This window comes from Patiria miniata, unplaced genomic scaffold, assembly GCF_015706575.1.
Source record: "Patiria miniata isolate m_02_andy unplaced genomic scaffold, ASM1570657v1 HiC_scaffold_13, whole genome shotgun sequence".
In the NCBI taxonomy this organism is placed as follows: domain Eukaryota; kingdom Metazoa; phylum Echinodermata; class Asteroidea; order Valvatida; family Asterinidae; genus Patiria; species Patiria miniata.
In genome coordinates, this window is record NW_024037051.1 from 5,531,118 (window position 1) to 5,549,604 (window position 18,487).

An 18,487-nucleotide genomic window follows, 5' to 3' on the forward strand; every position below is an offset into this window, starting at 1 on the left:
AATGTCAAAACGAGTCTATCAACTGAACATCCAAACCAGCTAATGTAATGTAGGCTATATCAATGTGTAAAGTTCTCTTAATACTTTTAACACAACACTGTTAGGCCTACGTTTGAGCTTTTTCAGTTTTAGTTAATATATACATTTTAACACTCTTTTTCCAGTTAATTACAACTTCTGTGAAATATTACTCATGGCACTGCTGTAAGATGGCGTATGGTGTAATGGCGGTGATAATGGTGACTGTGGGGGTGATAATAAAATGGTGAAGATAGAATGGGGCATGGTGGTGAGAACAGTGATTGTTGAAATAATGATAGAGACTAGAGCGTTGATGATAATAGTGATGGCAGAAAGGTCGAAGAAGTGGTGGTGGTCATGATGAGGGCGAGTGATGATGCGATATGATGGTGGAAAGTGGTTGTGGTGAAGGTGATTGCGGTAGTGATGAGATTACACTGTTGATGTGAACTTTAGATGGAACTGAAGCTTAGAAAGAAAGAAATTGTAATGCTTATATAGCACTTTCCATCATATCAACAGTCTCAAAGCGCTTTACAATTATTCCCCCATTCATCAGGCCACCAGACCACACACGGCAGCCGACATCAGTGCACATTCGATCCTTTAGCCTCACACGCACCCATTCATACTCCTGGGTGGAGAGAGGTAATTGTTGTTACGTGCCCAAGGGCACAAACACCTGTTCCTTGCAGGGTTCGAACCCCCACACCATCGTACATGAGTCAAACACCATAACGACAGGACCATGGCATTCAAGCTTAGAAAGAAATTACTGCAGATGCCACAATCAATTGACCTATATAGCGGTAGAATCGCGTTAAAGTCGCGTCAACGAAGCTTGTGAAATATTGTCCAATTACATGATATACGAGCGGACGGGGAACACGCAAAATCTGAGACAAACAAAACTTAGTGTACAAAAACTCTATAGGGCTGTCTAAGGGGCGTGGCTAACTCGGCGATAGGTCAATTATTACAAAAATTTAAATTTCTACTTTTAAAATTAATTAATTACTTTAAAAAGTAATTAATTACTTTTCAAAAGTATTCCTTTAATGTTTGGTTTTAAACATGTCTTTTAACTTTCAGAAAAAAAACCCTAAAGATCATACGGCAAGACTTGACAATGGCTAAGATGCACATACATGTATATAATTTTCAGAAAATAATTCTTTTTAAATCATATTTTAGAATAATAAACTGTCAGCCGCATGAAAACCACCTTTCTGCAGAAAATCCTGTAATGGTTTTCATGTACTGATATCCTGTGAAAAAAAGGAGGATACTGTATTTTATACAATGTTATTGCTTGCATTCCATACAGCTAAAAAAATCTTTCAAAAAGGCAAATATTATTCTATTACAACAACGTCTGGTATCCACAGACCATCCACTCGACCTGTTCAATGCCCTATTTGGTTTATGCCTAACCAAAAGGTGAGAGAATGAAATTTCTGCTGCTAAAGTAAAAGTTGGTATTTCTGCACCATTTCTGTTAAAAAAAACACAATCGGGAAGAAACCTGAATGCAGAGGGAAAACTGTATTTTGAATAAAAATACAACAATTATTAAGTGTTGTACTCTATTTGGTCTTTATGAACACACAAAAAATCTGACATTATACATTCATTCCACTTTGAATTAAAAGATTTATGAAATCTGGTTACTTTAACACTGTCAGCTGATATTTTTGGTGTGACACCTCCAGGGAAGCCCAAAATGTTTGTAATGCTTAAAATTTGGGATTTGAAATTTCACTTCTCTGGGCAAGAACTTAATTAAGTAGATTTTACCTCTGCTTTGGGACCTAATACATCCTTCACGTCTACAGCTTCACATGTACTAGCTAATCTAAATTCAAACAGAGAACAAATAAAAAAGTTGGAATTTTTCTTGTATGAAGTTTTAAACTTGCCTTAAAGGTATAGTCCATCATTTGTAATTTGTGCATTTTTTTTCGTTTGAAGCAACAAACGTGCTCAAAATCTAAAGAAGGGTGATAAACAACTAACCTGATGAAGTTCCAGCTCAGCTTCATTTTTTGAGAAAAACAACATTTTCGGGTCTCGATTTCAAAACAAAAGTTGCTGAATCATGTTTTGAGTTGGGCCTGAATTCAGTGTCCGAGACACGTTCTTACCGAGCCGACTGCAGCTACGCGATGTCGCGCTCTGATCCGACAAATTTGAGCAACCACGCACGCGTGTGCATCCTGCGAATGCTTGCACGCGCTTCGCTGAATAAAAAAACACGAACTAAAGACGCACCGTTGGAAAGGCCTTCTTTCGTTGATTTCTTCAAAGTGACAGCATGCCAGAACAATTTCACAGGGAGTTTAGTTCCCTTACTATCTTTCAAACAAGTATGTTTTTCATCACTAATTATGCCAGTCATTTTCTGGATAGCTGCAAATGATGGACTGTAGCTTTAATCAATCAATCAATAAATGAATGTATAACCACAGATTTGAGGAAAGACAATTGAAAAGTGCCTTACCCGTGTCATAGTCAATGAGTTGCTGCTCCAACTTCTTGATGTGACCCTTGCGAAAGTACAGGTAGGATGTCAGCAAAAGGGCAAAGGTCACCAGGGCGAAAGTTCCCAAGGAAACCTGAGTCACTGGTTTTAGCTGCTCCTCAGCTGGATGACCGTAAACCAACACAGCAAACTTGGCTTGGAGACGGCAGAAACTGGGCGTGATATAGGTTGTGATGAAATAAGATGCAGAAAATCAGATGTCTTTCGGAGACATCAGGTTCAGGGGAATCAGGTTGACGTAGCAGTATAATTTCTTATCTGCCAATGCAGTGACCTGGGTTCAAATCCCGCCTGGGCCAACATTTGGATTTGGTTTATTCTGTCTCTATCAGATTCCGTACTAGTCTATGTAATGGACCACGGCGGATGCCGTGGTCTATTTCGCATGAACAGATTTGCTGATTAATTAGGCAAGACCCCGGCTCTTGACTTCTTAGAGTTGACCAATCAGTGGGCGCTTTCTATATATCGAGTATTTGGTCATTCACCCGTTGCACGTCACATAGACAATGGATTTTTTAAAAACGTGACACGTGCTCCGTATCATGTTACGCGATATGGGGCCGGTGGTTGTTGTATTACAAAGCACTGCATTCGAATTGACCAATAAAACCATTTAGTCCTGATTTAGGAATGAAATGACGTCACGATTTAGTAAAGTCGACTCGGATTGGCTGGTGCGCGGCTTGCATAAATTTGCATGTCAGGAGATGTCAGACGTTCTCCAGGATTTGGCTCCGTGGATAATGGGTGATACTCAGACTAATTCCGTACGTGGTTTCTCTGAAATGTCATTCAAGGCTTTTCCTCCTACCTCTAAACTTCCTCACCTTCTACCAAGAGACCCCACGGGAAATAAGTAAAACAACTTTCATGAAATCAGCTGCTAGTTGGGCCTAATTGGTAACTCACCTGTATCTTGGATCTACAACAGTGGCGGTGAATTGATAGATACTATTATTTCTCTCTGCATTCCATATCACCGATGCCACGCCGGTTCTATTCAAGACACTGTATCGCTGCCTATGCAGTGCGGCTGAGTCTTTGGTACCATTCAAGATGAAACAATCAAGGTAGCTCTACATAAAGGAGAAAAAGAAGGGCTTGAAAAAACTGCCAGACTGCTGGACTGAGTCCAATCATTGAGAGTTTATCTTGTGCCATCTATCACTAAAGTAGACCAGCAGTCCAGTTGTTTCTACACACTGCTGAGCATCATGAATCCTAGAGAGGCCTCAATTTTTTTGCCCAAAGTTGAAGAGGTTTGCCTTTTTTATGTAACATGTATATTAATAATTCAACCATTGTAAACAGGTATTGAGCGAGAGGTCAGACAAAGAACAGCGCCCTGTCCTCCAGGTTAGGGTTTAGGCGTGGGGCTAACAACTCCACCCCCCAAAAAAATCACTGTTACGGAAATTATGACGAACACAAAAACCACGGACCATATGGGCTCCGTGCACAAGTCCTTCAACAGCCAGAAAAGGAGAGTTGGGGGAGACCTAGACGTATTTCGAATGATCCAAAGTTATTGGGGGCAGGGATTAGTCTGGGAGACCATCGCAAGTTAAATTTGAACGTATTCGCGCGCCGATCGTCGCCTGACACTCACGCGCAAAGACGCTGTTGCGAATAGCTTTGGCACATTCAGGAAGTTGTGTGTACTTCGCACGCGAACCAGTACAGTACAGCATGCACACGCGTGTGTCCCATCCACAGGGCTCTCAAAAGTGGTAAACATGAACCCTCTTTTGTTGGCGCACGGAGCCAATAGCAGACTTGAACCATCATGAGCTGGCAGAATGACCACGTCTGATGAAAGCCTACACCAGGAAGTCATGGTTGTGAAAGATAGTCGCTTGACAAAGATCTACTTTGGGGCATGGAATGTCCGCACCACGTATGAGACGTCCAAGACAGCTCAGGTGATTAATGAGATAAAAAGATACCGCTTTCACATTCACAGGTTTAGCCCTGATAGTCTTAGAGCTATAGTCAATCATTTGCAGCCATCCGAAAAGTAACTGGCGTAATTATTGTTGAAAAACATACTTGATTGAAAGATAGTAAGTGGACTAAACTCCCTGTGAAATTATTCATTCTGGCAAGCTGTCATTTTGAACTAATCAACGAAAGAAGGCCTTCCCAACGGTGCGTCTTAAGACGCACCGTAGGAAAATTTAAATTAGTAGTTTGTTTTGTTATTCGGCGAAGCGTGCGCAAGCATTGGCATGACGCACACGCGGTTGCTATAATTTGTCGGATCAGTGCGCGACATCGCGTATAGCTGCAATTCAAAACAATTCAAAACATGATTCAGCAACTTTTGATTTGAAATTGAGATCCTAGAATGCGGTTTTTCTCGGAATATACAGCTGAAGCTGAGCTGAAACTTCATCAGGTTAGTTGTTCAGTATCCTTCATTAGATTTTGAACACGTTTGTTGGTTCAAACGAACAAAATGCACAAATTACAAATGATGGACTATATCTTTAAGCTAGCTGTTTCAAATCTAGCACAACATATGGGTACCACAAACAATGACTTTTGATAGAAGTTTACTTCAGTGAATGACAACACTATGATTTGTTTTCGCCCAATGCTTATCCAAAATGCTACTAAGAGCTTGCGAGTGCCACATGAATTATTTTTCTCACAGGCTTTTATACGGCAGTGAGAATAGTGCTTATAAAGAGCAAAATCCAATATAAAATAGACTTAAAGGGAAAATACAACATTTGCAAACATCAAGAAATAAAAGTACCAAATCATTTTGAAATACCTTGCTGGACTGTTAGTGAATGACAGTGTAAAGCATCCTGTAAAATCATGGCACCTGGTATACTGTCATTTTCAAGAAAAGTGGTATTTTGTATCAATTTCCAACGCTGATCGGCCGATCAGCGTTGGAAAAAACTGGCTTTTTTTCAAATACTGGCCCCAATTGACCATCGCACTTGTTTGCAATCGATTACACACCTATGAACAGGTACAAGCCAGCTAGACTGGTTCCCTGATCTTACTATTCCCGCCCCAATGTATGTAAACTGCTCTGTTTCTTCTTATATGGAGTCAGGGAACCAGACTACAGGAAAATGATTGTTTTTCTTGGTTTTTATAGCATTTTTGAATGCAAAACCTCAAAAAAGTCAGTGTAACTATATTTGCTATATATTTCCAACCCCCCAATTCCATCCATTTGTGAAAATTACAGCAAAAGCAAATGATGTATATTCCCTTTAAGTTAAAATTGGCCAAGTACTCATCCCATTGCTGAAGAAAACACTGAAGAGAAACATGAAATCGTCATTTATTTTTTAACGCTGTGCACAAGTATTTGGTGGCAAGTAGATAGAAGGTTAGGCAGACTATGCATGCCAAAAGTCATGCACCCACAAGAAGATGCCACAGGTTTATGCACAATGACAAAGTATTAATGAGTGCCTTGCGGCATATGGCGCAATAGTGCGCAAACACAAAGGACTCAGGAGTGGTCAAACAGCGCCATCTTCTGTTGATAAATATCATTACTTGTAATGAAATCAAAGTTGTCTACATACGTCTGTTGCAATTATCTCCTCGCTGCGATTAGTTATCAGTGTGGGAGCTAGTGTATGGCATCCAGCCTGCAAATTAATAAAAGATACATTAGATAATATAAGGAACAGGCTTATTCATAATTATAGGATCACATACCGCTATGTTACAGTCAGACACAAGACATTTACAACCAATCACCATGTTTATTGGAACAGATTTTGTACCACGTGCCAGGTTGTTTATGTCCAAGCATTTTTAAGCGTCACGTCACCCTCTGGAATTTGTTGCTTTTGATTCCAGAAACAATAGCAGGCAACCTCTAAAGCAGGATGTTAAAACTACTCTGTTCAAATTTAGGCTCAAGAGATATTAAAGCTATAGTCCGTCATTTGCAGCTATCCGAAAAGTAGCTGGCGTAATTCTTGTTGAAAAACATACTTGGTTGAAAGATAGTAAGGGGAGTAAACTCCCTGTGAAATTATTCTTTCTGGCTAGCTGTCATTTTTGAAGTAATCAACGAAAGAAGGCCTTTCCAACGGTGCTTCTTAAGACACACCATAGGAAAATTTAAATTAGTAGTTCGTTTTGTTATTCGGCGAAGCGCGCGCAAGCATTGGCACGACGCTCACGCACCCCCGGTTGCTGTAATTCGTCGGATCAGTGAGCGACATCGCGTAGCTGCAATCGGCTCAGCGAGAACGCATCTCGGACGCTGAATTCAGGCACAATTCAAAACATGATTCAGCAACTTTTGATTTGAAATTGAGATCCTAGAATGCTGTTTTTCTCGGAATATACAGCTGAAGCCGAGCTGAAACTTCATCAGGTTAGTTGTTCAGTACCCTTCTTTAGATTTTGAGCACTTTTGTTGCTTCAAATGAACAAAATGCACAAACTACAAATGATGGACTATATCTTTAAGTAATTGTGACAAAAGCATAATTTAAACTTCTGGCTTCCGAGTCCACAATGCCATATAGTGACGCACAATGCTCTGCCTGTGGAGGCCGACAAACATATATTTTTGATCCACTGGTGGGTGCTGGATGGAGTGGGGACTTGGATCCCATTGAACACCAAGGGACACTGATCATAATATGAACTGAGTTTTAGACGGGGTCAAAATTTTAGACAAGGTGAAATTTAAGATGCAAAAGGCCCTGGGGCCCAAGGAACACTTGAAACCCTGGCTGCTTGAATGAGTTGAATTGTTAGTGTCAGCGATATGAACTATTAAAACAATGTGCATTGTCAAATTAAAACTTTAATCACTGAAGACACTTGGATGTCAAAATTTTGGCCATATTAATTATAATGGAGTCCCTAACTTGGAGCACCTCGACTTTTTTTTTTAACTTCTTCAATTGCTGTGAAACATCAGTGTTGATGAGCTTTAAACTTATTCACTAAATATATGTACTTTTTACCACAATAAAACTTGCTCTTCAAATCCTGAGAAAAGTTATATCAGAATCTGTATTATCAATAAATCAACCCAATTGCATTTGGTAAAAATCAAGATAATGAATGCCCTTTAATTTGAACGAAAGAAGGTATGTTTTCTTGCAATGCACACAGGCAGGAGGCATAGGCTGATACGCTTTGAAAATACCATGATATGCTTGAAATTTGTTGAGAAGCTTAGAGTGTTCTGTACAAAAAAAAAGTACAGGTAAATGTTCTATTTTGTGCATTGAATGCTCCTTCACCATTCACTATTAACATCATTAAATAGAAAAAAGTTTACGTCATGCATGTTGTGTACGTTAACATTTTGCAGTGACATATAGCATATTTATTTTGAATTTGCAATTTATTGCATATGGTACTGAAATCAGTGAATTTACATATGTACCTGTTTGCCAATTAAAGGGAAGTACATGTATTTTAACCACCAACTCTTGTGTTGTCTTCTATTAATGTTTCTGAAATTATGGCAATGGTAAGGGCAACTTAATATCCAGCAATCGCTAAAGTGGATTTTTTTAATTCTAAGTATTATATTGCTAAAATAATCAAGATGTCACTGGTCATTACCTGCAGCATACTGGTATTGTAGGAGAAATCAGTACGACCCTGCTCTTCAGTAACTACATAGTTGGTGTTCACTTCAGCGACATATTCATCATGATCAAAACTGCAAAGGAATAACAGTTAGAACACTGCAGTCCTATTGACCTATCGCATTAGAATCACGTCAACGCAGCTTGTGAAATATTGTCCAATTACTTGATATACAAATGGAAGCGGAACGCGCAAAATCTGAGACAAACAAAATTTAGTGTACAAAAACTCCATAGGGTTGTCTAAGGGGCGTGGCTAACTCGCAATTAAATGGCGATAGGTCAATTACATAGGCTTGTACCCATTCTACACATCTTTGAATTCCACATTTAAATTTCAAGACAAAAGATATACATGTATATTTTTTTAAATTCTGTACATTTTAACCCTTTAGTCACTGTAGCGCCCGGAAACCATCCAAGCAGTCTATGCTTTAATTTATTATTCAGTGAATAAATACAATGTAATACACTGTAGTACAGGTGCTATTGACCCACAAAAACCCCAGCAAACATTAATATTGTGTTAATTTCTATCACAAATAAATTACACTTATTGTGGTAAATTTGAAGATGAAAGATTTCTTTTTAAAAAACGTTTAAAAATTTTTTTCAAGACCAATATATGTTATACAATCAATATATCTTCTTTTAAAACCACTACAACCCTCTTCAAAACGCAGCTGCTGTATTTTCCAAAGTTAAGATTACTTGAATACTTACAGATCAAGAAATGGTCTGAATGGCTGCTGATAATGGGCAATGATAGGACAAGTAAATGCAGACCAGTCATAATCAACCACCTGTACACAAACCCAAACAAAAACAAAGGAAAATAGAAAAACAAAATAAACACTGTTAGGGATTGACTATTTAACAAGTCTACAGCAGTTTTTTAGTGTAGGTTTTGACCATACAGCTATTTTAAATTACTAAAGCGTAACTTCATGTACAAAGTAATGCCTGCTGGGCGCATCCATGTTTGTGCACAAACCTATGGAGACCTAGAAATTTTGTACGGCTTTTGTACGGCTATTTGCATATCTGCGTTTGTATTCCATTACTGGTGCGTTATCGAAGCCAATACGCCCAAAACCGAAACGCACGATCAGCAAATGAGCGTGTGATTTTACTCTTCGCAAACAATGCAACAACGCGTGCGCATATTCGCTGCAGATGCTTTTTGCCGTCACATTTTTTTAAACCGTTAATGACGCGCTTAAGTTGTTTGCGTGTGTTCTACTTGCGCGTTGTATGTAGAGTACACTTTCAAAATTCAATCCATCTAATTTCATTATGTTCTACAAACACGCACATGAATTCAAAATGTCTGCGCCCAGGACGGCTTCAAAGCATCTCCGCGCGTAGAATGGCGACTTAGCACTCTAGTAATTTAATATAGCTCTATGGTTTAGACTGGTACAGTTGAAGAAGAGGTGGGTTGAAGAAACTAAAAGGTTAGTTTACAAGATGTATACAAAAGTCACTTCACACGACATATGAAAAAAGTAACTTCACATAACATCTGCAAACATCTCTCAAGTTGTAATCTCCCCCGTGCATGCAAAGCCTGAAATTGCATTCTGCTAATGATAAAGCGCATGGAAATTAATTTGTGCTAAATTGACAACCTGATTTGCCATTGCAAATACAATACTATCAAAATAAGTTTCTGGCAGATTATTAGACTACCATTTTTTTGGGGGGGGGGGGGTGAAAAGGGGTGATAGTTTTACCCTACAAGCCTGGCACATATAGTTATACCTTCACAAAAGTAGTCAACAACATATCAAAACACATAAAATAAGAAGCAATTAAAGTCGACACCAATTACCTTGATGTCTTGTGGAGCTGATCCATCAAACTCCAAATAGGCATTTCTGAAAATAAAGACAAAAGCTATAATCTTCATATCAGTGGGAAAAATCTTCTTAACTCTGCAACTTCCAAACCCACTCGAAAATTCTTCAAAATCCGCAAGAAGTTTTTGAAGCCAAGATTATTATCTTATTATGCCCCTGAAAATAAGTTCAAAGACTGTGCTCACAAATATCAAAAAATTATCGATTTATGGAAAAACAAATTTAAAAAGATATTGCAAAAAGAAAAGAAAAAAGAAGATATATTGCACAATGAGCCTGAGATGAAATGGAGTCATGGTAAAATTAAGTGTGGCATCATTTTGTCTATGGGCAATTATACCTTGGTATGGTGTAGTTACTGAAATGTAGACAGGTGTCTGGTTTCCTGACTCGGATGTGCCTTCCAGGAGGGCATCCAACTGATAAGTGTGCCACCTTGAAATCAGGAAAGAGCAATGATCATTACAGACAAGAACAGTAATTTTCAATCCCCTGTAGATTTTGGCTTCTGGTCTATTGGTTTCCATGAAAATCACGAGTGTGGTAGCGTTTTTCTCCGCCATACATATGACATTTTGAAAATGGGCATAAAGCATCTTTCACAGCCAAGTACTCACAAGGTGTAGAGGCTAGAAACTGGACCATACGGGTGAATCCATGTTTATAAAAGGTTGTTAAATCGCAATGCAGTAGGTTTCTAATCTATCCCTTTTAATTTTGGCTGACGGCTGCTATGGTAGAGCGCTGTGGTCCAATGGTTACGTACAGTGTTCGACTCGTTTGCCATGGTCAAGGGTTTGAACTCTGATGGGGAACATGGTGCTACTGTTCTGGGCAAGACACTTTATTACAATTGGCTCTCTCCACCCAGGAGTTTAAATGGGTACCTGGGAAGGCAGACACCAGAATGTGCTGATCTCGAGCTGCTGCATAAACTGGTCTCATGGCCTGATGATCAGGGATAATAATTGTGAAGCGCTTTGAGACGTTTGATATAAAATGCCATATAAGCACCACATTATTAATTCAATTCAGTTCATTTCAATTCAATTCAATTTATTATTCAATTTTATGTAAAAAAAACCATGAAAATTGTTTTCCAGTGTGCATCATACAATAAGAAGACAGATCTTTTATATATAAATGTATAAGTAAATAAAATGCTTTCCTGGACATTTTTCATTATTATTAATATTATTATTATCTCATTTCATAGATCAAGCAGGAAACAAAATGCAGCTGAGATTCAGGAACCAAAAGTAATGTATGCATACAACTGAAATGTCCAACTCACCATGCTTCCTTGCTCCTTGCAACCAAAGTCTTCCTGATCTGGTCCGACTTCCAACACAACGTCTCCGGTAAAACTGCTGAGTTTGAGGCTAGATTTTATCGTCAGTGTCTGAGAATTAAACAATTTAAATTAAATTGGAACTCTTCTCTTATAAATACAGTAACCTGCCGCCACTTGAATGAATTTGTAAACCAAATGTTGTCGGGTGCCTGGAAGAAGGTCGTTAGTGTAAAAAATGGGTCAAAAGGTCAAATTCGTTTTTTCGCCGGTAATTGATTAAGCTTGGAAATATCTTTCATTTGATATAAATATGGTCTCAAGGGGCTACGTCATTATGATGTAATTAACAGTAAACAAAAGAAGGAAGGAGGTTTTTCATTATTTGTGCCCGACAAAAGGTCGTAAGCGTGTAATTATAATTTAACAAAAAATGTTCTAAGCGCCCCAACGTCCCACTTGGGTACGCAAAGCCAAGTTTGTTCCTGGCAAAAGGACGTTAGGATTTAACACGATTTAACGCTTAAGCACACGTTCAATGCAGGGCGGATTCATGTTTAAGGCAGATGGAGTTCCAGGTAAAAGATCGTTAGCAGAAAAATTTAAATAACTTCAAAATTAAGTAATATTTTGAAATAAAAATGCACAATATGATTTCAATTATTAACGACATTCATGAGCCCAAATTTCAGCCTGATGTGATTTTTCATATAGAAATGGCAGCACAAAACTTTTCAACTCGATTATCTCCAATAGTGCTTTTTGCGTGCCGGAGCTGCTAACGTTCTTTTCCTTGGCACACGACGATGTATTCTGCACCATCTTTGTGGATAAAGAGCCTTGGGGAATAAGACAAAAACATCGCCAAGTTCCCAACGTACATGTATGTGAGCCTAACCAAAGGTCAAAGAATGAAGTTCGCGCGCCACAGAGTTGGGTTCAAACATTTTGCGCAGAGGTAGTTTGGAAGAGAGAAATACATTTTCCACCAATTTTGTATTGAAATTGAAGTTTATTTCAACTGTGTTCAGATTTAAATAATTTAAAATATTAGGCCTATATAACCAAGCAGAATCTGTGGGTGAAGTGTTATAAAACAAAGATTGATTGCTTTATCTCGTGGTGAAGTAAAACTAGCCTCCCTCGGTGATCCATGGAGCATTCTATTTTCCCTTGGCTTCCCCTCGGGAAAATAGAATGTCGATGGATAACCTGAGGCGGTTAGTTTTACTACACCACTCGAAGCATTCAATATTTGTATAATATTGCAATTTCGTTTTGATGTTGTCAGCAATCAGCGAAAAACAATTCTAGACCCAAAGGAAAGACGTCAGAAAATACAATAAAAAAGAGCTCTGAAAACATGTCTTTCAAATAGAATGTACTAAGAGCAAAGAGAAAGTGTCATGGCTGGCGGGCTGCAGGCCACTGTACAAAACTAAATCTTAGTGAATGGCTAGCATCTTCAAGGGAATAATGCGGATGTAGTAATGTCCTACGGGTAAAACGAGCACAGTAGAAAGGCTGAAATACTTGGTTTACAGTCTAATATACTTGGTTTCTTTGTACATTGTATACCTTGTTAACAGCCAGCCATCCAGGGTGATAGGCCCCCAGATCTTCCTCCAAGATATCCAGCAGGCCAGGTGAGCTGGACACAACCTGAAAGAACAAATGAACACAACTAAAAATCAACCAAATTTTAAATCGGACCGTTTCTCCATAAACGAAATGAAAGTATCATTTGCTTTTTTTTTACCTTAAAACAATCCTTCATTGAGATCTATGAAATCGCCTGGTTTCCCCAACCCATTTCAAACTTACATTGTAAAATAGTAACGAAAGTATTTGTACTGTACTGCCCTAAACTGCCCAGGCTGTTACTCCCTGTAAGCCCCGGACCACCCCAGCACTGTATGGTTTTATGGATTCAAGAGAATAAATGTTTATACAATGTAACAATTGTTATACAATGTAACACAATGTAACACAATTCAATGTTATACAATGTAACACAATGTGGTACAGGCGCTCATGGCTTTAAATTGTGAGGTCCTGACTACAACTCTGCTCCTCATTGATGCATCAGTAAAATACCTGCAATCTGATGTCATCATCACTGGGGTATGTCAAACATGCCCAGAGCTCTACCACATCTCCAATGTCGAGGTAGTACATGCTGGCAGGGTCTGTGTGTTGAAAGCGCCTAAACTGCAAATTTTAACAATTTATCAAAAAGACCAAATCAAAAACTGCATTAAACAACCATCTTGTGTAATATGAAAAGAAGTTTTGAAACTGGGCTTGACCATAAAATGATGCTCATTTCCTAATATAAAATCGTTACGTTCCTTTTTTTTTACACACACTTTAGTATACAAATAATGACTGCTCGAGTGGTGTGGTAAAATTAGTCTCCCGAGGTGATCTAACGAGTGTTCTGCTTTGAAATGGAATGCTCTGTAGGACCATCGAGGGAGGCTAGTCTTTTTTATAACACCTCACCCACAGATTCTGTGTCTTGATTGGCTGAGAGCGAGTCACATGATACTTTCTATTTTTGCTATCTTTCTGTGCACGGCCAAAAGTACTATACCCGTAGCAACCAAAGTACTATACCATTAGCAACCAAAGTACTATTTCCATGGCGCGGTATTTGTGTGTAAATGCATGCTGGTGTGTGCGTTGTGTATTGCACGTAGCACGTTTTGTTCCAAAGAGAGCGTGCCACAGAGTTGGGTTCAAACATTTCGCGAAGGGGTAGTTTGGAAGAGAGAAATACATTTTCCACCAAGTTTGTATTGAAATTGAAGTTTATTTCAACTGTGTTCAGATTTAAATAATTAAAAATATCAAAACCAAGCAGAATCTGTTGGTGAAGTGTTATAAAACAAATACTGAATGCTTTATCTCGTGGTGAAGTAAAACTAGCCTCCCTCGGTGATCCATGGAGCATTCTATTTTCCCTCGGCTTCGCCTCGGGAAAATAGAATGGCCATGGATCACCTTGGAAGGCTAGTTTTACTACACCACTCGAAGCATTCAATATTTGTATAATACTACACCACAAGTTAAAGCCATCAATATTTGTTTTATAACGCCTCAGCCACGGATTCTGCTTGATTTTAAGAGGTAACTGAATACATTAACCAAAAGCCAATTAAAATGGCGAACTTTATTAACTCACTGGACAGTAGATCTGCAAGTCATGCAGCATCCCTGCTACTTCAATATTCAGTGGGTACTGCCACCGCCGATAGAGAATGGATGAGCTACAAAAGCAAAGGGTCCAAAATTACCGGAGAGCCCCAGAGAGACCTTATATAGTCAGTTTTGCGAACAACAAGTACTTAGAAAAGCCAAGTCGATCGTAGCCAGTGAAAATCATGTGTTGTAAACCATGTTTGAGTTTCTTCCATTGGGACGCCGTCTAAGATGCCCTCCATGTAAAACCAACAGAAGGAAGTTCTCGTTCATCCCAGTGGCTATAAAACTTATAAACAACTGATAATTATTTGTATTTTCTTATGTTCATCATTGTATTTGTCATTTTTATATGCACCCATTAATCAGATGGAGGGTGAGGGTATCAGTATCAGTATCATTATCACGAGCTGTCATTACTCCAGTGGCCATTAGACCATACAATATCTGCATTTTATAGGTCCATCATTTTAAATTGATTTTTTTTTTTTTAAATAAACATTTTTTTTTTCATCATGAGTACATTAATCGTCTAAAGATATTATTATTTTTTGTTTTTAGATAAGATGAGATTTTACACCAATTTTAATTGAGATAAGAACATCTTGTTTGTGATTGATGTAAGTTTTATATATTTCTTTTTACTTGACTTGTAATTTACTAAGTGTCTTTAATGAGCTGTCCAACCATATGTAATTAATTGCCTTTTTAAGGATGAATAAAGTATTTTGAATTGAATTGAATTGAATTGAATTGAATTGAATTGAATTGAATTGAATTGAATTGAATTGAATTGAAAGGACAGCTTTAATGTGATGATACAAATGATGTAATACAGAGCTAATGGTATTTGTTAGGACCAAGAAGTATTTTCATTCAAAAGAATAACACTCAAAGTATTACTGGTAACATTAGTTCATCTGATGATATCACTTTTCTGGAACAACTTTAAATTGGTGTTTTTACTTAATTATGACCACGGCGCCTGCCGGGGGTCGGCTGGCTTGTTCAAGCTTGATGTAGCAGTGGGTACCGCAACCAAACTTTGTATGAGGTGGAATTTGTTTTGGCTTAAATTTTGCCCTTCGCCGAAATTTTTGTCCATGTCTTTTAATAAATTGACACTTTTAATTGTAAAGGCTGAGATCAAATTTAGTGCCATGAAATGACTGAAACACTTAGTGTTACTTACTTGTTGTTTTCACTATCTACGATGACGATGAAAAGATTACCAAGCTGATCAAATATGAGATTAGTCAGGGTTGCGGGGAGTTCAATCGCAGAGAGCTGACAGAGACCAAATTGAAATAAACAAACAAACAAACAAACCAAAAAATAAGACAAAAAATTCAATCTGTTTTCATGAAAAAAAATATCAGATTTGTAGAGTCCATCCCATGCCCCAATGCTCCTCATGGTTAGTTTTTTTCAATGAGGCTTTGCATCAAAAGTTGAGGTCCATTTCAAAATGGCAATTTAATTATTTTTTTTCTGCTTCATGTCATAGGAGAGGTTAACTGGCTGAAGTTATAACTGCTCAAGCACTCTATGGCTTTATGAATTAATAATAATAATAATAATAATAATCAGCATTTAAGAACGCTTTTTTTAATAAACTAAATCACAGCGCTTACAGTATTATTATTTCCCCTGATCATTGGGCCAATTAAACATTCCAATTACCATCTCAGCTCCCTGGGAAGTATACAGCTCGATGCTGCCTGTTAGGCGCAAGCAAGCTTATTCAATCACAATAACCATCTCTGCCCTCACAGGTACCCATTTACTCCTGGGTGGAGAGAAGCAATGAGTGACAAAGTGCCTTGCTCAAGGGCACACGCACCATGACCCCGGCTGGACTCAAACCCACAACCCGCAGCTTTACCCACAGACCACGAATCCAGTGCCCTTAACCACGAGGCCACAGCACTTCACAATTCTTCAGGGAATAAATTTAATATAATACTTGGTGCTAATAAATTAAGGTTTTTTTTCTGGGACTTACGTCTATAAGTGTGGCTTGACCAACTATACTGTAATGCAAACGATTGGATGAGAGAAGCACCACGATATCACCAGATGGGCTGATGGATACCTTACAAAAGTAGAAATTGGACATCAACTTAAACATACGACAATACAGCAATGCTTGATAATGAAAGCTACAATTCATTGCCGGGCAAGATGCAGTTGGTTATCTTTACCAAAGAATCAGGTGGAGACATATAATTACTAGAGCGCTAACTCGTCATTCTGCGCGCTGAGACGCTTTGAAGCCGTCCTGGGCGCAGACATTTTGAATCCATGTGCGTGTAGAACATAATGAAATTAGATGCATTGAATTTTGAAAGTGTACTCTAAATGCAACGCGCAAGTAGAAAAAAAACGTGACGGCAAGAAGCATCTGCAGCGAATTTTATTCGTGCACACGTTAAGCTGTTTGCGTAGAGCAAAATGGCATGCTCATTTGCTGATCGTACATTTCGGTTATGGGCGTATTGGCTTCGATAACGCACCGGTATGGAATACAAACACTGATATGCAAATAGCCGTACAAAAGCAGTACAAAATTTCTAGGTCTCCATAGGTTTGTGCACAAACATGGATGCGCCCAGCAGGCATTACTTTGTACACAAAGTTAGCGCTCTAGTAATTTAATATAGCTCTATGGGTAGAGATAAGGTGAGTTTAAAAACGATTTGGTTTGCCAGTTGCATTTAATACAAAGCCATATATTTTACCATCAGATGTATCAGTAAAAAAAAAACCTGTTTAATCTGACAACATGCCTTGGGATTTAAAACGAGCTTCTGTCTTAGCTTAGATCAATCCTAGCTTCCTAATCCCATTTTACTTAATGCCTACAATAGTTTTCAAGGCAAGAAACACATTTCATCTTGAAGTATAGATTACCTATTGAAACACTGATCTTCAATTTCAGCAGCACTTCACTAGAAGATACAGTGACTGCCCATGTATCTTCCCCTCAATGCATTTAAAGTTTGGCCGTACTTAAAAAACAGTTACACTCTTCCACACAAACCTGCCAAATAAACATGTGGAACTATTCCTACCTGTTTGATGAAATCACTGCTAGACGTAGTGAGCATTGTAGAATCACTTCCTCTTATAGTAAAGGCGCCATACTGACCTAGATATGAAGGAAACAAAAACGATGAAAGTTAACTCTCAAATTGTGAACAATATTGATCTGGTCTTTAGATCAGAGGTGAAATCACAGAGATAAATCACCTATTGATCATTTTGCCGCTTGTTGATGAAGTGTTGTGGCCTAATAATGTAGGGGATAATTGATACAAGAATGTGGGTTCAAAACGTATATGAGGCACTGAGTTCAAACATAATATGCCTCTCTTACATTTCTGCAAATCTTGTAATGCCTGAACATGCACATATGATGCAAATTTTACATTTACATAACTGTTTTCCAAACATTTACGTTACTGTTTTCCAAACACTTAGGTTGATTTTTACCTTCTGATTAAAGTTCTGGAAAGAGTTTACAGGATGAGAAACTGGTGACTACCCTAGAGGTGATTGGGAAACAAATCCCACAAAACAGACGTACGGAGGTTTCTACTAGCAAGTACTGAGGGTCTAGGTCCATGGGCATAGTCATTGCTGCTAGCCAGCCCACAAATAGGGGTGGTATTACATTCCAGGTGGGCGACGTGTTGAAAGTCACCGGCAGATGTCTGGTTCAGCCGTGAAGATCAGGCAGGCAGCTGAGCAGCCCGAAAAAAGTAGTAGCCACGGGAGATAGTCACCAGGTGGATAGTAGCCACGTGGAAGAAGTCTTGTGTCCATGTTGATCTTCTTTGTGGCCATAATGCGTTCGGCCTCTGCTTTCATCTAGGTCTGGAAACTGACCAGGCCCAGGGAAGAGCAGGGATTGCAAGCATTTGCATGCCTGGTCTGACGGGAAAAACAGCACAGGTGGAAA

At 38.6% G+C, this 18,487-nt stretch overlaps 1 protein-coding gene across 1 annotated transcript in view; it reads right to left on the reverse strand.

Moving 5' to 3' along the window:
* Positions 1-975: 975 nt before the first annotated feature.
* The window catches only part of LOC119720903 (cation channel sperm-associated protein subunit epsilon-like), a 47,385-nt gene continuing 29,873 nt past the window's right edge, over positions 976-18,487 (reverse strand). The window contains exons 16-30 of the mRNA XM_038190772.1: positions 17,598-17,674; positions 16,529-16,618; positions 15,716-15,810; positions 14,507-14,591; positions 13,417-13,530; positions 12,898-12,981; positions 11,323-11,430; positions 10,369-10,463; positions 10,001-10,046; positions 8,890-8,969; positions 8,141-8,240; positions 6,124-6,189; positions 3,476-3,642; positions 2,522-2,715; positions 976-1,876 (exon numbers count right to left, since the gene is read on the reverse strand). Of these exons, the coding sequence (XP_038046700.1) occupies positions 1,872-1,876; positions 2,522-2,715; positions 3,476-3,642; positions 6,124-6,189; positions 8,141-8,240; positions 8,890-8,969; positions 10,001-10,046; positions 10,369-10,463; positions 11,323-11,430; positions 12,898-12,981; positions 13,417-13,530; positions 14,507-14,591; positions 15,716-15,810; positions 16,529-16,618; positions 17,598-17,674 (1,406 nt within the window). The 3' untranslated portion in view covers positions 976-1,871. The remainder of the gene's footprint in view (positions 1,877-2,521; positions 2,716-3,475; positions 3,643-6,123; positions 6,190-8,140; positions 8,241-8,889; positions 8,970-10,000; positions 10,047-10,368; positions 10,464-11,322; positions 11,431-12,897; positions 12,982-13,416; positions 13,531-14,506; positions 14,592-15,715; positions 15,811-16,528; positions 16,619-17,597; positions 17,675-18,487) is intronic.